General features: G+C 36.9%; 1 protein-coding gene and 1 long non-coding RNA gene across 2 annotated transcripts; both read right to left on the bottom strand.

Moving 5' to 3' along the window:
* Positions 1-122: 122 nt before the first annotated feature.
* Positions 123-18732, bottom strand: LOC121397306 (mucin-2-like). The gene is made up of 7 exons (XM_041573921.1): positions 18675-18732; positions 16567-18204; positions 14769-15965; positions 13091-13147; positions 3843-3899; positions 1532-1608; positions 123-590 (listed from the first exon to the last, which is right to left on the bottom strand). The coding sequence occupies exons 1-7, from the start codon at positions 18730-18732 to the stop codon at positions 399-401; spliced, it is 3276 nt and encodes a 1091-aa protein (XP_041429855.1). The 3' UTR covers positions 123-398.
* Positions 18733-18966: 234 nt separating this feature from the next.
* On the bottom strand, positions 18967-20767 carry LOC121397059. The gene is made up of 2 exons (XR_005963400.1): positions 20649-20767; positions 18967-19024 (listed from the first exon to the last, which is right to left on the bottom strand). It is a non-coding gene; the product is annotated as an uncharacterized LOC121397059 (long non-coding RNA).
* Between the last annotated feature and the right edge of the window lie 81 nt (positions 20768-20848).

Genomic DNA, 20848 nt, shown 5'->3' with positions numbered 1-20848 from the left:
ACACTTTAATAAATATAAATAAATACATATGTATACACTTTAATAAATGTATGGTGTGTATGCAAATATTTAAATATTAAATAAGCACCCATTTTTTGATTAAAAAAAAGTTATGGGTGTAAACAGAAATATAGTTTAAACAAGTAAAGTAGGAACAGTTGCATACATTATATACATTAGAATGCCATGTGTAAATACATTTATATTTTATAATAATTGCTTAAATAAATTAGATTATTGTCATTGTCACCTATTTAAACCTGTTTGGTTATGAGGCCCTACCACACAAACTTACATCATGCATGTAGTGATGTCATTAACATCATGGTATATACTATCTAGATATACATAGCAAGTAGGTTAATAGAGACAATAAGAGAATATTTTTTTTAACAAAATCAGACTTGTTTTGGGCTGAGCTCAAATCTCTCTCCTTGAGCTGAAGTTCCACCTGTCTGTCGTACAGGGTGAATTCCCCTTTCAGGGTCTGTAATGTTGGATGATTCAAAAGCATTCCAAAATCTCAAGTGAGGTAAGTAACTGGGACAAGATTTTACATTATAAAAACCAGTTTTTACACAGGCAGATATCTGTAGGGAGACAGAGAGACCTTCTTAAGTGTTTGTACAATACAAGATATTAGGTACATGGTGAAATGTGCTTACTATTAATTTATTACATACAACAACAATTTATTGTTCACATGTTCCATTAATACATATTGGTGCTACCATTCTGTCACTGACCAGATTTAATTCCCTTCTATTAAACAGACGCTTGTGTCTTTTAAAATATGGCCATTGGTAAATAGATAGACCCAGAAATGCATGCATGTTATTATGTGGCAATGCACTTTATAATGTTCATTATTAAAGGGCATGTAAAGGCAAAAAAAAATCCCATTTTTACTTTCTTTAATAAAAAAAGAAACCTATCCTCCAATATACTTTAATTAAAAAATGTGTACCGTTTTTATAAGAAAACTGACTGTATGCAGTGAAATTCTCCCTTCATTTACTGCTGTGGATAGGAATTGTCAGATGGTCCCTAACTGCTGAGCAGGGAAACAATCATACTTATGGACAGCAGGGAGAGTCCCCTCCTTACTTCCCAGCCATGCAGAACTTAAGCAGCTTTGTTTATAATGATCCCTAAGCAGCCCAGACCACACTGAATATGTGCACAGTCTTAGCCTTGCAAAGATGTTTAACAAAGTTACAAGATGGTGACCCCCTGTAGCCAACTTTGAAAACATAAATTATTTGTTTGATTAGGCTTGTGGTGCAGTAAGTTCATGTTTATATACAGCATTTCTAGCCTTATCCTATTTTAGACTTTGCATGCCCTTTAAGTAACTCTTAGACTCTGGTATAGATTATTTTGGAGTCTTTAGCAATGCCTCCCAATCCATGCCATGATTTACCATAACCATTCATTCATCATATTTGTGACAACTCATTTGCACACCTGCCACCAATGATAACACATTTTTAATTACAATCTTTATAAATATAATTAATGCAGTACTTACTCCAAACAGCAGACCAAGTAGTAAGCCAAGAGCAAGAATAGAGGCTAGTCCAATAAGGATAATAACCCAGAATGGAACTGAAGGAAGATACATAAAAAATAATCAGTACTATACACCCAATTTTTAACACATTTATAATTCAAACACAAATGCAATAGGGGTCATTTACTTTACCATGGAGCCCAAGTGCGACAGTGCTAAATTACAGTGTGCTCTTTAGTTCTAACTTAGCAAGCACTTGTGTAAGCTGCGCTCTACGCCTTGTGCTGGATTCACAATCTGGCATGAGAAGATGTGAGCAGTGGAGAGCCCTGTCCTTACCACCTGCCTTGGAGCAGGGCAGGGCCCTGCTGCAGGTTGCCCTTCTGCGCTTTTTATTTGTTTTTTTCCACCAGATCTATTACTACAAAAAATACTTTCCCAACAGCCTGCATATCTATTTCTCTGCTCTATTAACTTAACATACTACACACACAGCACTGCATTATAACTCGTGTTATCCTCACTAAAGATTTTGTGGGCAGAGGCATGCAAACTATTCCTTTATGACCCTGTAGCCAAAAAGGCTTTTTAAAATCTTTATGAAAGAAATGCAGAAGCCTTCTGAAAATAATAGGTATTCACATGCCTCATACCTCATGCTACACACACAGCACTGTCTAAAAGACTTAGTGCACCTTTAAATGTACATGTAGTATAATGTTGATGGTAAACTGCTTGTCTAACTGCACAGTAAGCGGCCTATTTACTAAAACTCGATTTATCTAATTTTTTTGTCAATGCAACAACTTCACTTTATTGGATTATCAAATGAAAACCCAGACTTTATCGGATTATCCAACTCAGATCACAATGTCAAGAAACAATTTCAGGGACATCTGCCATTGAAGTGTTGGTGAATAGTTCTGTTTTACGAATAGACTGTGCTTTAGTTGTGGAAGAAGTAGCTGGTTCAAGAAAGGTGGAAGAAGTAGTGGTAATATGTATTTTAATATATTTAGTAGCTGTACTGGAGGTCAGATGAGTATTTTTGTGATGTTGTTTTTCAGTAGATCTGGATACTGTAGTTGTGGTTGTGGGTATTTTAGTAAAGGTAGTAGTGAATGATTTTGTAGTAGTAATCTGAAAAGTGTAAGGTGAAGTAGAAAAATGTTCTAGAAATCGCTGTTGATGGTTTGGAACTACTAGTTATTTAAAAAAAAAAGCTATATCAGTAGTCGAGGGTTCAGTATAAGTAGTGGATCATCCTATAGTGCTTATTTATTGTGCTTTAGTTGTGTTAGAAGCATATTTATTATTAAAAGTAGTTGTCAGTGGATTCTTTCTGATAGTGACACAGTAGTTGTAATTGGTTCTGTTGTAATATTTTTGTTGCTGTACTGGAGTATATCTGTTTATTTTAGTAGTTCAGTGTAGATGAGTAGTTTTAGTAGCTGTTTTTTAATCTGTTACAGCTACAAAATATAGAAGTTTGTGGTGGTTAATAGGTATAATAATTAGGAGTGTCTTTTTTTTTATTTTTTTTAGTAGAAATGTGCTATTTGCAGAAATAATATAACAAATAACAGAATTATGCAGTTGATTTAACAATAGAAATATTACTGAGAAATTGCAAAACTGTATGATTCCCATAATACCAGTAATGTGTTGTCTATAACAAAGAAAGAGTTTTTAATGGCATAACCACTGTAAAAAGTAGTTCAGTAGCAAGTTGTTTTATAGTTTTACCTGCTGCAGCTATAGAAATTGTGATTTGTACTCTTAATAGCAGGTGAAGGTATTATTGTTTCACTTACAGAATAGTAGTAGCTTATGCAGTAGTAGCTGTTATTGTTTTAGAATCAACAGTTTTTTTTATAGTAACATACATTTATTAATTATCATGATAGTAGACTTAGTGGTTAGATTAGCAGTAGGAAATACAGCGGGATACTTTGTAGCCTTAGTGGATCACAGTCATACACAGTAGGTTGTTTGTAACAGTAAGATAGTGATGGGCGAATTTATTAGACAGGCGCAAATTCGCGTTTTGCCGCTGGCAAATAAATTCGTGAAATTGCTGTGAAAATTGCCGGTGACAATTCTAGTCGCCCATTGACTTTAATGGCCGTGGGAATTGTCATCGGCATCAGAATTGTCACTGGCTTCAAAACTATTTGACAAAATTTGTGTTTCGCGAATTTTTCGCTGTTTCATGACTTTCGAGGGGAATTTGTGGATTTTTCAGTGAAGCAAAATGGGACAAATTAGCCCATCACTACAGTGCTTCTTTTGGCATAACTAGCATAAAAAGTTATTTATTAGTATGTACCTGTAAGTTGTTCAGTAGTAGTGGTAGGATTGGCAGAATCAGTTGCTGACGTTTTTCCTGCAGATTCAGAAATAACATTAAACAATTCTATAATAATAAATGTGTCAAATGAAACAGATTTAAATTAGTAACAGTATTTGTTAGACAGTTATCCTTCCGTTTATAAGCACTAGTTGATCTCCCAGGATCAATCACCTGCATTAAAAAAAATGTGTGTGTCATCTATGCAACTGTCTCCATATACTCTAAACATACTGTATATACATGAAACTATTGCTGTAAATAATCAGCCACAAGCACAGTGTTGTCCCCAAGCCTATTTCTCAAGGTACACTGCCTAGTAATTCCTCCCTTCACTCGGCACTGCGTTGGCCCTCACCTTAAATGCTGCAGTTTGTAAGGAATGTGTGCTGTCCTATCAGTTTCTGTAAAACTGGTACTTTTGGGGTGGAAGAGGCACATATTAATTACTTTTTCCCCACCTTGCTAGTTTTTTTTTCCAGGTTAGTAATGGGTGAATAAATTAGTGATGGGTGAATAAATTCGCCAGACATGAATTCACGACAAATCTCCTCGTTTCACCGCAAGCAAATTAATTTGCGAAAATGCAGTGACAATTCGGTGGCAATAAATCAGGTGCGTCCAAAAAAAACCTTTTGTACTCTTTTGTACAAATGCATTAAAGGCAATGGGCGTCTGAATAATTTTGATATGAGCGCCAATTTTTTTACACGCAACTCTTTTGTACAAATGCACTAATAAGCATCTGAATAAACTTGACGTGCAACTATTTTTATCCGTGATTATTTTTTTCCTGCCACAAATTTTCCACCTCGAATTTTCACTGCAGATTCTTGAAAACATTTGCGGGTGGTGAAATGCAGAAATAAATTTGCCCATCACTAGTTCTGGTGAAAGTAGCTCCTGTGTCTCTTTAGTTACAGTAATGGATGTAAAATTAGTAGGAGTGGATCTAATAAAATAGTAGAGGCAGCAGTAGTAGTTATAGTTTTTCCCAATTGTGGGTTGTTTTTTTACTTTAAATGTGTTCATTCTAAAAATCATAATAAAAGTAATAGGTTTGCCTCACCAGTCACACAGATGCCCTGCCTCTGTAGTAGTGGTTTCAGAACTACTACTAGTAGTACATTACTACTAGTATACTGCTAGTATATAGGAGTATAGGATGCATAATATGTAATAATAATAATTTAAGAATACCTAGTTCAGTTGCTGAATAAAACTAATTCATACTAGTCCTACCAGAATTGACAGAAGTACCTGAAGAAACCATAGTAGTTGTGGGTACTGTGGTTGTTGATTTTTCAGTAGCGGTAGTAGTGAGTGGTTTTGTAGTAGTATTCTCAAAAGCTGTAGTACTAGTAGAGGGTTCAGTAGTAGTAGTTGTTGTGGTGGGTTTTTCAGTAGATTTGGTTGTGGGTGATTCTAATGTAGTAGTCTCAAAATCTGTAGTAGTAGTAGTAGATGGTTCAGTAGTAGTAGTAGTTGTGGTAGGTTTTTCAGTAGAGGCAGTAGTGGGTGATACTGTAGTAGTAATCCCAAAACCTGTAGTAGTAGTAGTAGATGGTTCAGTAGTAGTAGTTGTTGTGGTAGGTTTTTCAGTAGAGGCAGTAGTGGGTGATTCTGTAGTAGTAATCCCAAAAGTTTCAGTAGTAGAAGAAGTAGAAGTAGAAGATTGTTTAAAAGTAGTTGTGGATGGTTCTGTAGTTGTAGTAGTCTCAAAAGCTGTGGTATACGTGGAAGTTGCTTCAGAGGTAGCAGTAGTAGTAGCAGATGGTTTAGTAGTAGTAGTTGTTGTGGTAGCCCTTTCAGTAGAGGCAGTAGTGGGTGATGCTGTAGTAGTAATCTCAAAAGCTGTAGTAGTAGTAGTAGATGGTTCAGTAGTAGTAGTTGTTGTGGTAGGTTTTTCAGTAGATGAGGTAGTGGGTAAATCTGTTGTAGTAATCCCAAAAGCTGTAGTGGTAGTAGGTTCAGTAGTAGTAGAAATAGAAGATTGTTCAAAAGTAGTTGTGGATGGTTCTGTATTTGCATTAGTCTCAAAAGCTGTGGTATAAGTAGAAGATGCTTCAGAGGTAGTAGTAGTAGTAGTAGTAGATGGTTCAGTAGTAGTAGTAGTTGTTGTGGTGGGTTTTTTAGTAGAGGTGGTAGTGGGTGATTCTGTTGTAGTAATCCCAAAAGCTGTAGTAGTAGTAGGTTCAGTAGTAGTAGAAGTAGAAGATTGTGCAAAAGTAGTTGTGGATGGTTCTGTAGTTGTAGTAGTCTCAAAAGCTGTGGTAGAAGTAGAAGATGCTTCAGAGGTAGCAGTAGTAGTAGTAGTAGATGGTTTAGTAGTAGTAGTTGTGGTAGCCTTTTCAGTAGAGGCAGTAGTGGGTGATTCTTTAGTAGTAGTAAATGTAGTAGTAGTAGTAGTAGTAGTAGATGGTTCAGTAGTAGTAGTAGGTATTGTGGTGGGTTTTTCAGTAGATGCGGTAGTGGGTGATTCTGTTGTAGTAATCCCAAAAGATGTAGTGGTAGTAGGTTCAGTTGTAGTAGAAATAGAAGATTGTTCAAAAGTAGTTGTGGATGGTTCTGTAGTTGTAGTAGTCTCAAAAGCTGTGGTATAAGTAGAAGATGCTTCAGAAGTAGCAGTAGTAGTAGTAGATGGTTTAGTAGTAGTAGTAGTTGTTGTGGTAGCCCTTTCAGTAGAGGCAGTAGTGTGTGATCCTGTAGTAGGAATCTCAAAATCTGTAGTAGTAGTAGATGGTTCAGTAGTAGTAGTAGTTGTTGTGGTGAGTTTTTCTGTAGATGCGGTAGTGGGTGATTCTGTTGTAGTAATCCTAAAAGCTGTAGTAGGAGTAGGTTCAGTAGTTGAAGAAGTAGAAGATTGTTTTAAAGTGGTTGTGGATGGTTTTGTAGTTGTAGTAGTCTCAAAAGCTGTGGTATAAGTAGAAGATGCTTCAGAGGTAGCAGTAGTAGTAGTAGATGGTTTAGTAGTAGTAGTTGTTGTGGTAGCCTTTTCAGTAGAGGCAGTAGTGGGTGATTCTTTAGTAGTAGTAAATGTAGTAGTAGTGGTAGATGGTTCAGTAGTAGTAGTAGTTGTTGTGGTGGGTTTTTTAGTAGAGGTGGTAGTGGGTGATTCTGTTGTAGTAATCCCAAAAGCTGTAGTAGTAGTAGGTTCAGTAGTAGTAGAAGTAGAAGATTGTGCAAAAGTAGTTGTGGATGGTTCTGTAGTTGTAGTAGTCTCAAAAGCTGTGGTAGAAGTAGAAGATGCTTCAGAGGTAGCAGTAGTAGTAGTAGTAGATGGTTTAGTAGTAGTAGTTGTGGTAGCCTTTTCAGTAGAGGCAGTAGTGGGTGATTCTTTAGTAGTAGTAAATGTAGTAGTAGTAGTAGTAGTAGATGGTTCAGTAGTAGTAGTAGTTCTTGTGGTAGCCTTTTCAGTAGAGACTGCAGTGGGTGATCCTTTAGTAGTAGTAGATGTAGTAGTAGTAGTAGATGTTTCAGTAGAAGTAGTAGTTGTTGTGGTGGGTTTTTTAGTAGAGGTGGTAGTGGGTGAATCTGTTGTAGTAATCCCAAAAGCTGTAGTAGTAGTAGTAGGTTCAGTAGTAGTAGAAGTAGAAGATTGTGCAAAAGTAGTTGTGGGTGGTTCTGTAGTTGTAGTAGTCTCAAAAGCTGTGGTATAAGTAGAAGATGCTTCAGAAGTAGCAGTAGTAGTAGTAGATGGTTTAGTAGTAGTAGTTGTTGTGGTAGCCCTTTCAGTAGAGACAGTAGTGGGTGATACTGTAGTAGTAATCCCAAAAGCTGTAGTAGTAGTAGTAGATGGTTCAGTAGTAGTAGTTGTTGTGGTAGGTTTTTTAGTAGAGGCAGTAGTGGGTGATTCTGTAGTAGTAATCCCAAAAGTTTCCGTAGAAGTAGAAGATTGTTTAAAAGTAGTTGTGGATGGTTCTGTAGTTGTAGTAGTTTCAAAAGCTGTGGTATACGTCGAAGTTGCTTCAGAGGTAGCAGTAGTAGATGGTTTAGTAGTAGTAGTTGTTGTGGTAGCCCTTTCAGTAGAGGCAGTAGTGGGTGATGCTGTAGTAGTAATCTCAAAATCTGTAGTAGTAGTAGTAGATGGTTCAGTATTAGTAGTAGGTATTGTGGTGGGTTTTTCAGTAGATGCGGTAGTGGGTGATTCTGTTGTAGTAATCCCAAAAGATGTAGTGGTAGTAGGTTCAGTTGTAGTAGAAATAGAAGATTGTTCAAAAGTAGTTGTGGATGGTTCTGTAGTTGTAGTAGTCTCAAAAGCTGTGGTATAAGTAGAAGATGCTTCAGAAGTAGCAGTAGTAGTAGTAGATGGTTTAGTAGTAGTAGTAGTTGTTGTGGTAGCCCTTTCAGTAGAGGCAGTAGTGTGTGATCCTGTAGTAGGAATCTCAAAATCTGTAGTAGTAGTAGATGGTTCAGTAGTAGTAGTAGTTGTTGTGGTGGGTTTTTCAGTAGATGCGGTAGTGGGTGATTCTGTTGTAGTAATCCCAAAAGATGTAGTGGTAGTAGGTTCAGTTGTAGTAGAAATAGAAGATTGTGCAAAAGTGGTTGTGGATGGTTCTGTAGTTGTAGTAGTCTCAAAAGCTGTGGTATAAGTAGAAGATGCTTCAGAGGTAGCAGTAGTAGTAGTAGATGGTTTAGTAGTAGTAGTTGTTGTGGTAGCCTTTTCAGTAGAGGCAGTAGTGGGTGATTCTTTAGTAGTAGTAAATGTAGTAGTAGTGGTAGATGGTTCAGTAGTAGTAGTAGTTGTTGTGGTGGGTTTTTTAGTAGAGGTGGTATTGGGTGATTCTGTTGTAGTAATCCCAAAAGCTGTAGTAGTAGTAGGTTCAGTAGTAGTAGAAGTAGAAGATTGTGCAAAAGTAGTTGTGGATGGTTCTGTAGTTGTAGTAGTCTCAAAAGCTGTGGTAGAAGTAGAAGATGCTTCAGAGGTAGCAGTAGTAGTAGTAGTAGATGGTTTAGTAGTAGTAGTTGTGGTAGCCTTTTCAGTAGAGACTGCAGTGGGTGATCCTTTAGTAGTAGTAGATGTAGTAGTAGTAGTAGTAGATGTTTCAGTAGAAGTAGTAGTTGTTGTGGTGGGTTTTTTAGTAGAGGTGGTAGTGGGTGAATCTGTTGTAGTAATCCCAAAATCTGTAGTAGTAGTAGTAGGTTCAGTAGTAGTAGAAGTAGAAGATTGTGCAAAAGTAGTTGTGGGTGGTTCTGTAGTTGTAGTAGTCTCAAAAGCTGTGGTATAAGTAGAAGATGCTTCTGAAGTAGCAGTAGTAGTAGTAGATGGTTTAGTAGTAGTAGTTGTTGTGGTAGCCCTTTCAGTAGAGACAGTAGTGGGTGATACTGTAGTAGTAATCCCAAAAGCTGTAGTAGTAGTAGTAGATGGTTCAGTAGTAGTAGTTGTTGTGGTAGGTTTTTTAGTAGAGGCAGTAGTGGGTGATTCTGTAGTAGTAATCCCAAAAGTTTCCGTAGAAGTAGAAGATTGTTTAAAAGTAGTTGTGGATGGTTCTGTAGTTGTAGTAGTTTCAAAAGCTGTGGTATACGTCGAAGTTGCTTCAGAGGTAGCAGTAGTAGATGGTTTAGTAGTAGTAGTTGTTGTGGTAGCCCTTTCAGTAGAGGCAGTAGTGGGTGATGCTGTAGTAGTAATCTCAAAATCTGTAGTAGTAGTAGTAGATGGTTCAGTATTAGTAGTAGGTATTGTGGTGGGTTTTTCAGTAGATGCGGTAGTGGGTGATTCTGTTGTAGTAATCCCAAAAGATGTAGTGGTAGTAGGTTCAGTTGTAGTAGAAATAGAAGATTGTTCAAAAGTAGTTGTGGATGGTTCTGTAGTTGTAGTAGTCTCAAAAGCTGTGGTATAAGTAGAAGATGCTTCAGAAGTAGCAGTAGTAGTAGTAGATGGTTTAGTAGTAGTAGTAGTTGTTGTGGTAGCCCTTTCAGTAGAGGCAGTAGTGTGTGATCCTGTAGTAGGAATCTCAAAAGCTGTAGTAGTAGTAGATGGTTCAGTAGTAGTAGTAGTTGTTGTGGTGAGTTTTTCTGTAGATGCGGTAGTGGGTGATTCTGTTGTAGTAATCCTAAAAGCTGTAGTAGGAGTAGGTTCAGTAGTTGAAGAAGTAGAAGATTGTTTTAAAGTGGTTGTGGATGGTTTTGTAGTTGTAGTAGTCTCAAAAGCTGTGGTATAAGTAGAAGATGCTTCAGAGGTAGCAGTAGTAGTAGTAGATGGTTTAGTAGTAGTAGTTGTTGTGGTAGCCTTTTCAGTAGAGGCAGTAGTGGGTGATTCTTTAGTAGTAGTAAATGTAGTAGTAGTGGTAGATGGTTCAGTAGTAGTAGTAGTTGTTGTGGTGGGTTTTTTAGTAGAGGTGGTAGTGGGTGATTCTGTTGTAGTAATCCCAAAAGCTGTAGTAGTAGTAGGTTCAGTAGTAGTAGAAGTAGAAGATTGTGCAAAAGTAGTTGTGGATGGTTCTGTAGTTGTAGTAGTCTCAAAAGCTGTGGTAGAAGTAGAAGATGCTTCAGAGGTAGCAGTAGTAGTAGTAGTAGATGGTTTAGTAGTAGTAGTTGTGGTAGCCTTTTCAGTAGAGACTGCAGTGGGTGATCCTTTAGTAGTAGTAGATGTAGTAGTAGTAGTAGTAGATGTTTCAGTAGAAGTAGTAGTTGTTGTGGTGGGTTTTTTAGTAGAGGTGGTAGTGGGTGAATCTGTTGTAGTAATCCCAAAATCTGTAGTAGTAGTAGTAGGTTCAGTAGTAGTAGAAGTAGAAGATTGTGCAAAAGTAGTTGTGGGTGGTTCTGTAGTTGTAGTAGTCTCAAAAGCTGTGGTATAAGTAGAAGATGCTTCTGAAGTAGCAGTAGTAGTAGTAGATGGTTTAGTAGTAGTAGTTGTTGTGGTAGCCCTTTCAGTAGAGACAGTAGTGGGTGATACTGTAGTAGTAATCCCAAAAGCTGTAGTAGTAGTAGTAGATGGTTCAGTAGTAGTAGTTGTTGTGGTAGGTTTTTTAGTAGAGGCAGTATTGGGTGAATCTGTAGTAGTAATCCCAAAAGTTTCCGTAGAAGTAGAAGATTGTTTAAAAGTAGTTGTGGATGGTTCTGTAGTTGTAGTAGTTTCAAAAGCTGTGGTATACGTCGAAGTTGCTTCAGAGGTAGCAGTAGTAGATGGTTTAGTAGTAGTAGTTGTTGTGGTAGCCCTTTCAGTAGAGGCAGTAGTGGGTGATGCTGTAGTAGTAATCTCAAAATCTGTAGTAGTAGTAGTAGATGGTTCAGTATTAGTAGTAGGTATTGTGGTGGGTTTTTCAGTAGATGCGGTAGTGGGTGATTCTGTTGTAGTAATCCCAAAAGATGTAGTGGTAGTAGGTTCAGTTGTAGTAGAAATAGAAGATTGTTCAAAAGTAGTTGTGGATGGTTCTGTAGTTGTAGTAGTCTCAAAAGCTGTGGTATAAGTAGAAGATGCTTCAGAAGTAGCAGTAGTAGTAGTAGATGGTTTAGTAGTAGTAGTAGTTGTTGTGGTAGCCCTTTCAGTAGAGGCAGTAGTGTGTGATCCTGTAGTAGGAATCTCAAAATCTGTAGTAGTAGTAGATGGTTCAGTAGTAGTAGTAGTTGTTGTGGTGAGTTTTTCTGTAGATGCGGTAGTGGGTGATTCTGTTGTAGTAATCCTAAAAGCTGTAGTAGGAGTAGGTTCAGTAGTTGAAGAAGTAGAAGATTGTTTTAAAGTGGTTGTGGATGGTTTTGTAGTTGTAGTAGTCTCCAAAGCTGTGGTATAAGTAGAAAATGCTTTAGATGTAGCAGTAGTAGCAGTAGATGGTTTAGTAGTAGTAGTTTTTGTGGTAGTATTTTCAGTAGAGGCAGTAGTGGGTGATTTTGTAGTAGTAATCTCAAAAGCTGTAGTAGTAGCAGAAAGTTCAGTAGTAGTAGTTGTTGGTGGTTCTGTAGTACTAGTATATTTTGGTTTAGTTGTGGTGTGATGTTCATGATGATGATTTCTTTCAGTTGTCTTGGATAAAGCGGTTGTTGATTTTTCAGTAGAAGTAGTAGTGAGTGGTTTTGTAGTAGTAATTTCAAAAGCTTTAGTAGCTTTTGTAGTAGTATAGGGTTCAGAAGTAGTAGTAGTGAGTGGTCCTTGAGTAGTAGTGTATTGTGGTTTAGTTGTGGTAGAAATGATGAATTCTTCAGTTGAAGAAGTAGTGAGTGGTACTGTAGTAGTAATCAAAACATTTATAGCAGTAGTAGATGGTGTAGTAGTAATAATTGTTGTGGTGGGTTCTTCAGTAGAGGCAGTAGTGGGTGATTCTTTAGTAGTAGTAGATGTAGTAGTAGTAGTAGATGGTTCAGTATTAGTAGTAGGTGTTGTGGTGGGTTTTTCAGTAGATGCGGTAGTGGGTGATTCTGTTGTAGTAATCCCAAAAGCTGTAGTAGTAGTAGGTTCAGTAGTAGTAGAAATAGAAGATTGTTCAAAAGTAGTTGTGGATGGTTCTGTAGTTGTAGTAGTCTCAAAAGCTGTGGTATAAGTAGAAGATGCTTCAGAAGTAGCAGTAGTAGTAGTAGAAGATGGTTTAGTAGTAGTAGTAGTAGTTGTTGTGGTAGCCCTTTCAGTAGAGGCAGTAGTGTGTGATCCTGTAGTAGGAATCTCAAAAGCTGTAGTAGTAGTAGATGGTTCAGTAGTAGTAGTTGTGGTGGGTTTTTCAGTAGATGCGGTAGTTGGTGATTCTGTTGTAGTAATCTCAAAAGCTGTAGTAGTAGAAGATGGTTCAGTAGTAGTAGTAGTTGTTGTGGGTTCTTCAGTAGAGGCAGTAGTGTCTGAATTTGTAGTAGTAAACCCAAATTCTGTAGTAGTAGTAGATGGTTCAGTAGTAGTAGTTGTTGTTGTGGCTTTTTCAGTAGAGGCAGTAGTGGGTGATACTGTAGTAGTAATCTCAAAAGCTATAGTAGTAGATAGTTCAGATTAGAACTCGCGACAGAAAAACAACTAATTTCTATTTCATTGTATTGGATTTTTAGACTTGTATTCATCAATGGAGTTCACCATTTGATAAATACACTTTTAAAAATCCTATAGGAATGAATATAAAGTGATTGAGTTTTTCTGTGGTGAGTTCTAATCTCACATTTTGATAAATCTGCCCCTAATTAATGGTTGGTTTAGCAGTAGGAAATACAGTGGAATATTTTGTAGCCTTAGTGGATCACAGTAATACCAGTAGTAGGTTGTTTGTAACAGTATATAGCATAACTATCATATAACTTTGTTTATTAGTACGTACCTGTAAGTTGTTCAGTTGTAGTGGAAGGATTGGCAGAATCAGTTGTTGAGGTTTTTCCTGCAGATTCAGAAATAACATTAACCAATTCTATAATTATAAATGTATCAAATGGAACAGATTTGAATTAGTAACAGTATTTATTAGACAGCTTTCCATCAGGTTATAAGCACTAGTTGATCTCCCAGGATCAATCACCTGCATTAAAAAAAAATGTGTGTGTCATCTATGCAACTGTCTCCATATACTCTAAACATACTGTATATACATGAAACTATTACTGTAAATAATCAGCCATAAGCACAGTGTTGTCCCCAAGCCTATTTCTCAAGGTACACTGCGGAGTAATTCCTCCCTTCACTCCTTACTGCGTTGGCCCTCACCTTAAATGCTGCAGTTTGTAAGGAATGTGTGCTGTCCTATCAGTTTCTGTAAAACTGGTACTTTTGGGGTGGAAGAGGCACATATTAATTACTTTTTCCCCACCTTGCTAGTTTTTTTTCTCCAGGTTAGTAATGGGTGAATAAATTAGTGATGGGTGAATAAATTCGCCAGACATGAATTCACGACAAATCTCATAGTTTCACCTCAAGCGAATTAATTAGCGAAACTGCAGTGACAATTCAGTGGCGATAAATCAGGTGCGTCCAAAAAAAACCTTTTTGATTCTTAATTTGCTGTGGTTAATTCTGTAATAGTGAGTTTTGTAAGTGATTTAGTAACAACTATAAGTGGCTTTTGCCACAAAGATTATTATTGTAGAAAGTTTTTGATATGTACCAGCATAAATCTCACTAATTAACGAGGGACTGAGAATTACATCCTGGAAAAAATATATTCTTAAACAATGATCTTTTGTGGCTGAATATTATTCTCTAGGGGTTAAGGTTTTAAGGTAATTGAGGTATTTGAGGGACAAGGAGGTTCTAGCAAGTGATGGGCGAATCTGTCCCATTTTGCTGAAAAATTAGTGAAACATCCAAAAATTTGCAAAACAATTTGAATAGGCGGCAAAGTAATTATGACGCATGACAATTTTGACACAAGCGCCTATTTTGTACTCTTTTTGTACAAATGCATTAAAGGCAATGGGCGTCTGAATCATTTTGATATGAGCGCCAATTTTTTTACACGCAACTCTTTTGTACAAATGCACTAATAAGCATCTGAATAAACTTGACGTGCAACTATTTTTATCCGTGATTATTTTTTTCCTGCCACAAATTTTCCACCTCGAATTTTCACTGCAGATTCTTGAAAACATTTGCGGGTGGTGAAATGCAGAAATAAATTTGCCCATCACTAGTTCTGGTGAAAGTAGCTCCTGTGTCTCTTTAGTTACAGTAATGGATGTAAAATTAGTAGGAGTGGATCTAATAAAATAGTAGAGGCAGCAGTAGTAGTTATAGTTTTTTCCAATTGTGGGTTGTTTTTTTACTTTAAATGTGTTCATTCTAAAAATCATAATAAAAGTAATAGGTTTGCCTCACCAGTCACACAGATGCCCTGCCTCTGTAGTAGTGGTTTCAGAACTACTACTAGTAGTACATTACTACTAGTATACTGCTAGTATATAGGAGTATAGGATGCATAATATGTAATAATAATAATTTAAGAATACCTAGTTCAGTTGCTGAATAAAACTAATTCATACTAGTCCTACCAGAATTGACAGAAGTACCTGAAGAAACCACAGTAGTTGTGGGTACAGTGGTTGTTGATTTTTCAGTAGCAGTAGTAGTGAGTGGTTTTGTAGTAGTATTCTCAAGAGATGTAGTACTAGTAGAGGGTTCAGTAGTAGTAGTTGTTGTGTTAGGTTTTTCAGTAGAGGCAGTAGTGGGTGATACTGTAGTAGTAATCCCAAAATCTGTAGTAGTAGTAGTAGATGGTTCAGTAGTAGTAGTTGTTGTGGTAGGTTTTTCAGTAGAGGCAGTAGTGGGTGATTCTGTAGTAGTAATCCCAAAAAGTTCAGTAGTAGTAGTAGAAATAGAAGATTGTTTAAAAGTAGTTGTGGATGGTTCTGTAGTTGTAGTAGTCTCAAAAGCTGTGGTATACGTGGAAGTTGCTTCAGAGGTAGCAGAAGTAGTAGTAGATGGTTTAGTAGTAGTAGTTGTTGTGGTAGCTTTTTCAGTAGAAACAGTAGTGGGTGATCCTTTAGTAGTAGTAGATGTAGTAGTAGTAGATGGTTCAGTAGTAGTAGTAGTTGTTGTGGTGGGTTTTTTAGTAGAGGTGGTAGTGGGTGATTCTGTTGTAGTAATCCCAAAAGCTGTAGTAGTAGTAGTAGTAGGTACAGTAGTAGTAGAAGTAGAAGATTGTGCAAAAGTAGTTGTGGGTGGTTCTGTAGTTGTAGTAGTCTCAAAAGCTGTGGTATAAGTAGAAGATGCTTCAGAAGTAGCAGTAGTAGTAGTAGATGGTTTAGTAGTAGTAGTAGAAGTTGTTGTGGTAGCCTTTTCAGTAGAGACTGTAGTGGGTGATCCTTTAGTAGTAGTAGATGTAGTAGTAGTAGTAGTAGATGGTTCAGTAGAAGTAGTAGTTGTTGTGGTGGGTTTTTTAGTAGAGGTGGTAGTGGGTGATTCTGTTGTAGTAATCCCAAAAGCTGTAGTAGTAGTAGTAGGTTCAGTAGTAGTAGAAGTAGAAGATTGTGCAAAAGTAGTTGTGGGTGGTTCTGTAGTTGTAGTAGTCTCAAAAGCTGTGGTATAAGTAGAAGATGCTTCAGAAGTAGCAGTAGCAGTAGTAGATGGTTTAGTAGTAGTAGTAGTAGTTGTTGTGGTAGCCTTTTCAGTAGAGACAGTAGTGGGTGATCCTTTAGTAGTAGTAGATGTAGTAGTAGTAGTAGTAGTAGTACATGGTTCAGTAGTAGTAGTAGTTGTTGTGGTGGGTTTTTTAGTAGAGATGGTAGTGGGTGATTCTGTTGTAGTAATCCAAAAGCTGTAGTAGGAGTAGGTTCAGTAGTAGAAGAAGTAGAAGATTGTTTTAAAGTGGTTGTGGATGGTTTTGTAGTTGTAGTAGTCTCCAAAGCTGTGGTATAAGTAGAAAATGCTTCAGATGTAGCAGTAGTAGCAGTAGATGGTTTAGTAGTAGTTTTTGTGGTAGTATTTTCAGTAGAGGCAGTAGTGGGTGATTTTGTAGTAGTAATCTCAAAAGCTGTAGTAGTAGCAGAAAGTTCAGTAGTAGTAGTTGTTGGTGGTTCTGTAGTACTAGTATATTTTGGTTTAGTTGTGGTGTGATGTTCATGATGAATTTCTTTCAGTTGGTCTTGGATAAAGCGGTTGTTGATTTTTCAGTAGAAGTAGTAGTGAGTGGTTTTGTAGTAGTAATTTCAAAAAGCTGTAGTATGCTTTTTGTAGTAGTATAGGGTTCAGAAGTAGTAGTAGTGAGTGGTCCTTGAGTAGTAGTGTATTGTGGTTTAGTTGTGGTAGAAATGATGAATTCTTCAGTTGAAGAAGTAGTGAGTGGTACTGTAGTAGTAATCAAAAAATTTGTAGCAGTAGTAGATGGTGTAGTAGTAATAATTGTTGTGGTGGGTTCTTCAGTAGAGTCAGTAGTGGGTGATTCTTTAGTAGTAGTAGATGTAGTAGTAGATGGTTCAGTATTAGTAGTAGGTATTGTGGTGGGTTTTTCAGTAGATGTGGTAGTGGGTGATGCTGTTGTAGTAATCCCAAAAGCTGTAGTAGTAGTAGGTTCAGTAGTAGTAGAAGTAGAAGATTGTGCAAAAGTAGTTGTGGGTGGTTCTGTAGTTGTAGTAGTCTCAAAAGCTGTGGTATAAGTAGAAGATGCTTCAGAAGTAGCAGTAGTAGTAGTAGATGGTTTAGTAGTAGTAGTTGTTGTGGTAGCCCTTTCAGTAGAGGCAGTAGTGGGTGATACTGTAGTAGTAATCCCAAAAGCTGTAGTAGTAGTAGTAGTAGATGGTTCAGTAGTAGTAGTTGTTGTGGTAGGTTTTTTAGTAGAGGCAGTAGTGGGTGATTCTGTAGTAGTAATCCCAAAAATTTCCGTAGTAGTAGAAGTAGAAGATTGTTTAAAAGTAGTTGTGGATGGTTCTGTAGTTGTAGTAGTTTCAAAAGCTGTGGTATACATCGAAGTTGCTTCAGAGGTAGCAGTAGTAGATGGTTTAGTAGTAGTAGTTGTTGTGGTAGCTCTTTCAGTAGAGGCAGTAGTGTGTGATCCTGTAGTAGGAATCTCAAAAGCTGTAGTAGTAGTAGATGGTTCAGTAGTAGTAGTAGTTGTTGTGGTGAGTTTTTCTTCAGATGCGGTAGTGGGTGATTCTGTTGTAGTAATCCTAAAAGCTGTAGTAGGAGTAGGTTCAGTAGTAGAAGAAGTAGAAGATTTTTTTAAAGTGGTTGTGGATGGTTTTGTAGTTGTAGTAGTCTCCAAAGCTGTGGTATAAGTAGAAAATGCTTTAGATGTAGCAGTACTAGCAGTAGATGGTTTAGTAGTAGTAGTTTTTGTGGTAGTATTTTCAGTAGAGGCAGTAGTGGATGATTTTGTAGTAGTAATCTCAAAAGCTGTAGTAGTAGCAGAAAGTTCAGTAGTAGTAGTTGTTGGTGGTTCTGTAGTACTAGTATATTTTGGTTTAGTTGTGGTGTGATGTTCATGATGATGATTTCTTTCAGTTGTCTTGGATAAAGCGGTTGTTGATTTTTCAGTAGAAGTAGTAGTGAGTGGTTTTGTAGTAGTAATTTCAAAAGCTTTAGTAGCTTTTGTAGTAGTATAGGGTTCAGAAGTAGTAGTAGTGAGTGGTCCTTGAGTAGTAGTGTATTGTGGTTTAGTTGTGGTAGAAATGATGAATTCTTCAGTTGAAGAAGTAGTGAGTGGTACTGTAGTAGTAATCAAAACATTTATAGCAGTAGTAGATGGTGTAGTAGTAATAATTTTTGTGGTGGGTTCTTCAGTAGAGGCAGTAGTGGGTGATTCTTTAGTAGTAGTAGATGTAGTAGTAGTAGTAGATGGTTCAGTATTAGTAGTAGGTGTTGTGGTGGGTTTTTCAGTAGATGCGGTAGTGGGTGATTCTGTTGTAGTAATCCCAAAAGCTGTAGTAGTAGTAGGTTCAGTAGTAGTAGAAATAGAAGATTGTTCAAAAGTAGTTGTGGATGGTTCTGTAGTTGTAGTAGTCTCAAAAGCTGTGGTATAAGTAGAAGATGCTTCAGAAGTAGCAGTAGTAGTAGTAGAAGATGGTTTAGTAGTAGTAGTAGTAGTTGTTGTGGTAGCCCTTTCAGTAGAGGCAGTAGTGTGTGATCCTGTAGTAGGAATCTCAAAAGCTGTAGTAGTAGTAGATGGTTCAGTAGTAGTAGTTGTGGTGGGTTTTTCAGTAGATGCAGTAGTTGGTGATTCTGTTGTAGTAATCTCAAAAGCTGTAGTAGTAGAAGATGGTTCAGTAGTAGTAGTAGTTGTTGTGGGTTCTTCAGTAGAGGCAGTAGTGTCTGAATTTGTAGTAGTAAACCCAAATTCTGTAGTAGTAGTAGATGGTTCAGTAGTAGTAGTTGTTGTTTTGGCTTTTTCAGTAGAGGCAGTAGTGGGTGATACTGTAGTAGTAATCTCAAAAGCTATAATAGTAGATAGTTCAGATTAGAACTCGCGACAGAAAAACAACTAATTTCTATTTCATTGTATTGGATTTTAGACTTGTATTCATCAATGGAGTTCACCATTTGATAAATACACTTTTAAAAATCCTATAGGAATGAATATAAAGTGATTGAGTTTTTCTGTGGTGAGTTCTAATCTCACATTTTGATAAATCTGCCCCTAATTAATGGTTGGTTTAGCAGTAGGAAATACAGTGGAATATTTTGTAGCCTTAGTGGATCACAGTAATACCAGTAGTAGGTTGTTTGTAACAGTATATAGCATAACTATCATATAACTTTGTTTATTAGTACGTACCTGTAAGTTGTTCAGTTGTAGTGGAAGGATTGGCAGAATCAGTTGTTGAGGTTTTTCCTGCAGATTCAGAAATAACATTAACCAATTCTATAATTATAAATGTATCAAATGGAACAGATTTGAATTAGTAACAGTATTTATTAGACAGCTTTCCATCAGGTTATAAGCACTAGTTGATCTCCCAGGATCAATCACCTGCATTAAAAAAAAATGTGTGTGTCATCTATGCAACTGTCTCCATATACTCTAAACATACTGTATATACATGAAACTATTACTGTAAATAATCAGCCATAAGCACAGTGTTGTCCCCAAGCCTATTTCTCAAGGTACACTGCGGAGTAATTCCTCCCTTCACTCCTTACTGCGTTGGCCCTCACCTTAAATGCTGCAGTTTGTAAGGAATGTGTGCTGTCCTATCAGTTTCTGTAAAACGGGTACTTTTGGGTGGAAGAGGCACATATTAATTACTTTTTCCCCACCTTGCTAGTTTTTTTTCTCCAGGTTAGTAATGGGTGAATAAATTAGTGATGGGTGAATAAATTCGCCAGACATGAATTCACGACAAATCTCATCGTTTCACCTCAAGCGAATTAATTAGCGAAACTGCAGTGACAATTCAGTGGCGATAAATCAGGTGCGTCCAAAAAAAACCTTTTTGATTCTTAATTTGCTGTGGTTAATTCTGTAATAGTGAGTTTTGTAAGTGATTTAGTAACAACTATAAGTGGCTTTTGCCACAAAGATTATTATTGTAGAAAGTGTTTGATATGTACCAGCATAAATCTCACTAATTAACGAGGGACTGAGAATTACATCCTGGAAAAAATATATTCTTAAACAATGATCTTTTGTGGCTGAATATTATTCTCTAGGGGTTAAGGTTTTAAGGTAATTGAGGTATTTGAGGGACAAGGAGGTTCTAGCAAGTGATGGGCGAATCTGTCCCATTTTGCTGAAAAATTAGTGAAACATCCAAAAATTTGCAAAACAATTTGAATAGGCGGCAAAGTAATTATGACGCATGACAATTTTGACACAAGCGCCTATTTTGTACTCTTTTTGTACAAATGCATTAAAGGCAATGGGCGTCTGAATCATTTTGATATGAGCGCCAATTTTTTTACACGCAACTCTTTTGTACAAATGCACTAATAAGCATCTGAATAAACTTGACGTGCAACTATTTTTATCCGTGATTATTTTTTTCCTGCCACAAATTTTCCACCTCGAATTTTCACTGCAGATTCTTGAAAACATTTGCGGGTGGTGAAATGCAGAAATAAATTTGCCCATCACTAGTTCTGGTGAAAGTAGCTCCTGTGTCTCTTTAGTTACAGTAATGGATGTAAAATTAGTAGGAGTGGATCTAATAAAATAGTAGAGGCAGCAGTAGTAGTTATAGTTTTTTTCCAATTGTGGGTTGTTTTTTTTACTTTAAATGTGTTCATTCTAAAAATCATAATAAAAGTAATAGGTTTGCCTCACCAGTCACACAGATGCCCTGCCTCTGTAGTAGTGGTTTCAGAACTACTACTAGTAGTACATTACTACTAGTATACTGCTAGTATATAGGAGTATAGGATGCATAAATATGTAATAATAATTAATTTAAGAATACCTAGTTCAGTTGCTGAATAAAACTAATTCATACTAGTCCTACCAGAATTGACAGAAGTACCTGAAGAAACCACAGTAGTTGTGGGTACAGTGGTTGTTGATTTTTCAGTAGCAGTAGTAGTGAGTGGTTTTGTAGTAGTATTCTCAAGAGATGTAGTACTAGTAGAGGGTTCAGTAGTAGTAGTTGTTGTGTTAGGTTTTCAGTAGAGGCAGTCAGTGGGTGATACTGTAGTAGTAATCCCAAAATCTTAGTAGTAGTAG

Source organism: Xenopus laevis, chromosome 8L (genome assembly GCF_017654675.1).
Source record: "Xenopus laevis strain J_2021 chromosome 8L, Xenopus_laevis_v10.1, whole genome shotgun sequence".
In the NCBI taxonomy this organism is placed as follows: Eukaryota; Metazoa; Chordata; class Amphibia; order Anura; family Pipidae; genus Xenopus; species Xenopus laevis.
The sequence above is the reverse complement of the archived record's forward strand: the minus strand, read 5'-3'. Positions and strand labels throughout refer to the sequence as shown.

What these genes read in the sequence shown, in the direction of transcription:
- LOC121397306 (XM_041573921.1), bottom strand. Translation starts at nt 18,732, where the DNA reads ATGGTGAACTCCATTGATGAATACAAGTCTAAAATCCAATACAATGAA. An exon ending in TACAACTGAACAACTTACAG is followed by an intron (nt 3,900 to 13,090) that starts GTACGTACTAAT and finishes CTGAATCTGCAG; the next exon opens with GAAAAACGTCAGCAACTGAT. An exon ending in TACTACTGAACAACTTACAG is followed by an intron (nt 1,609 to 3,842) that starts GTACATACTAAT and finishes ATCTTCCTTCAG; the next exon opens with TTCCATTCTGGGTTATTATC.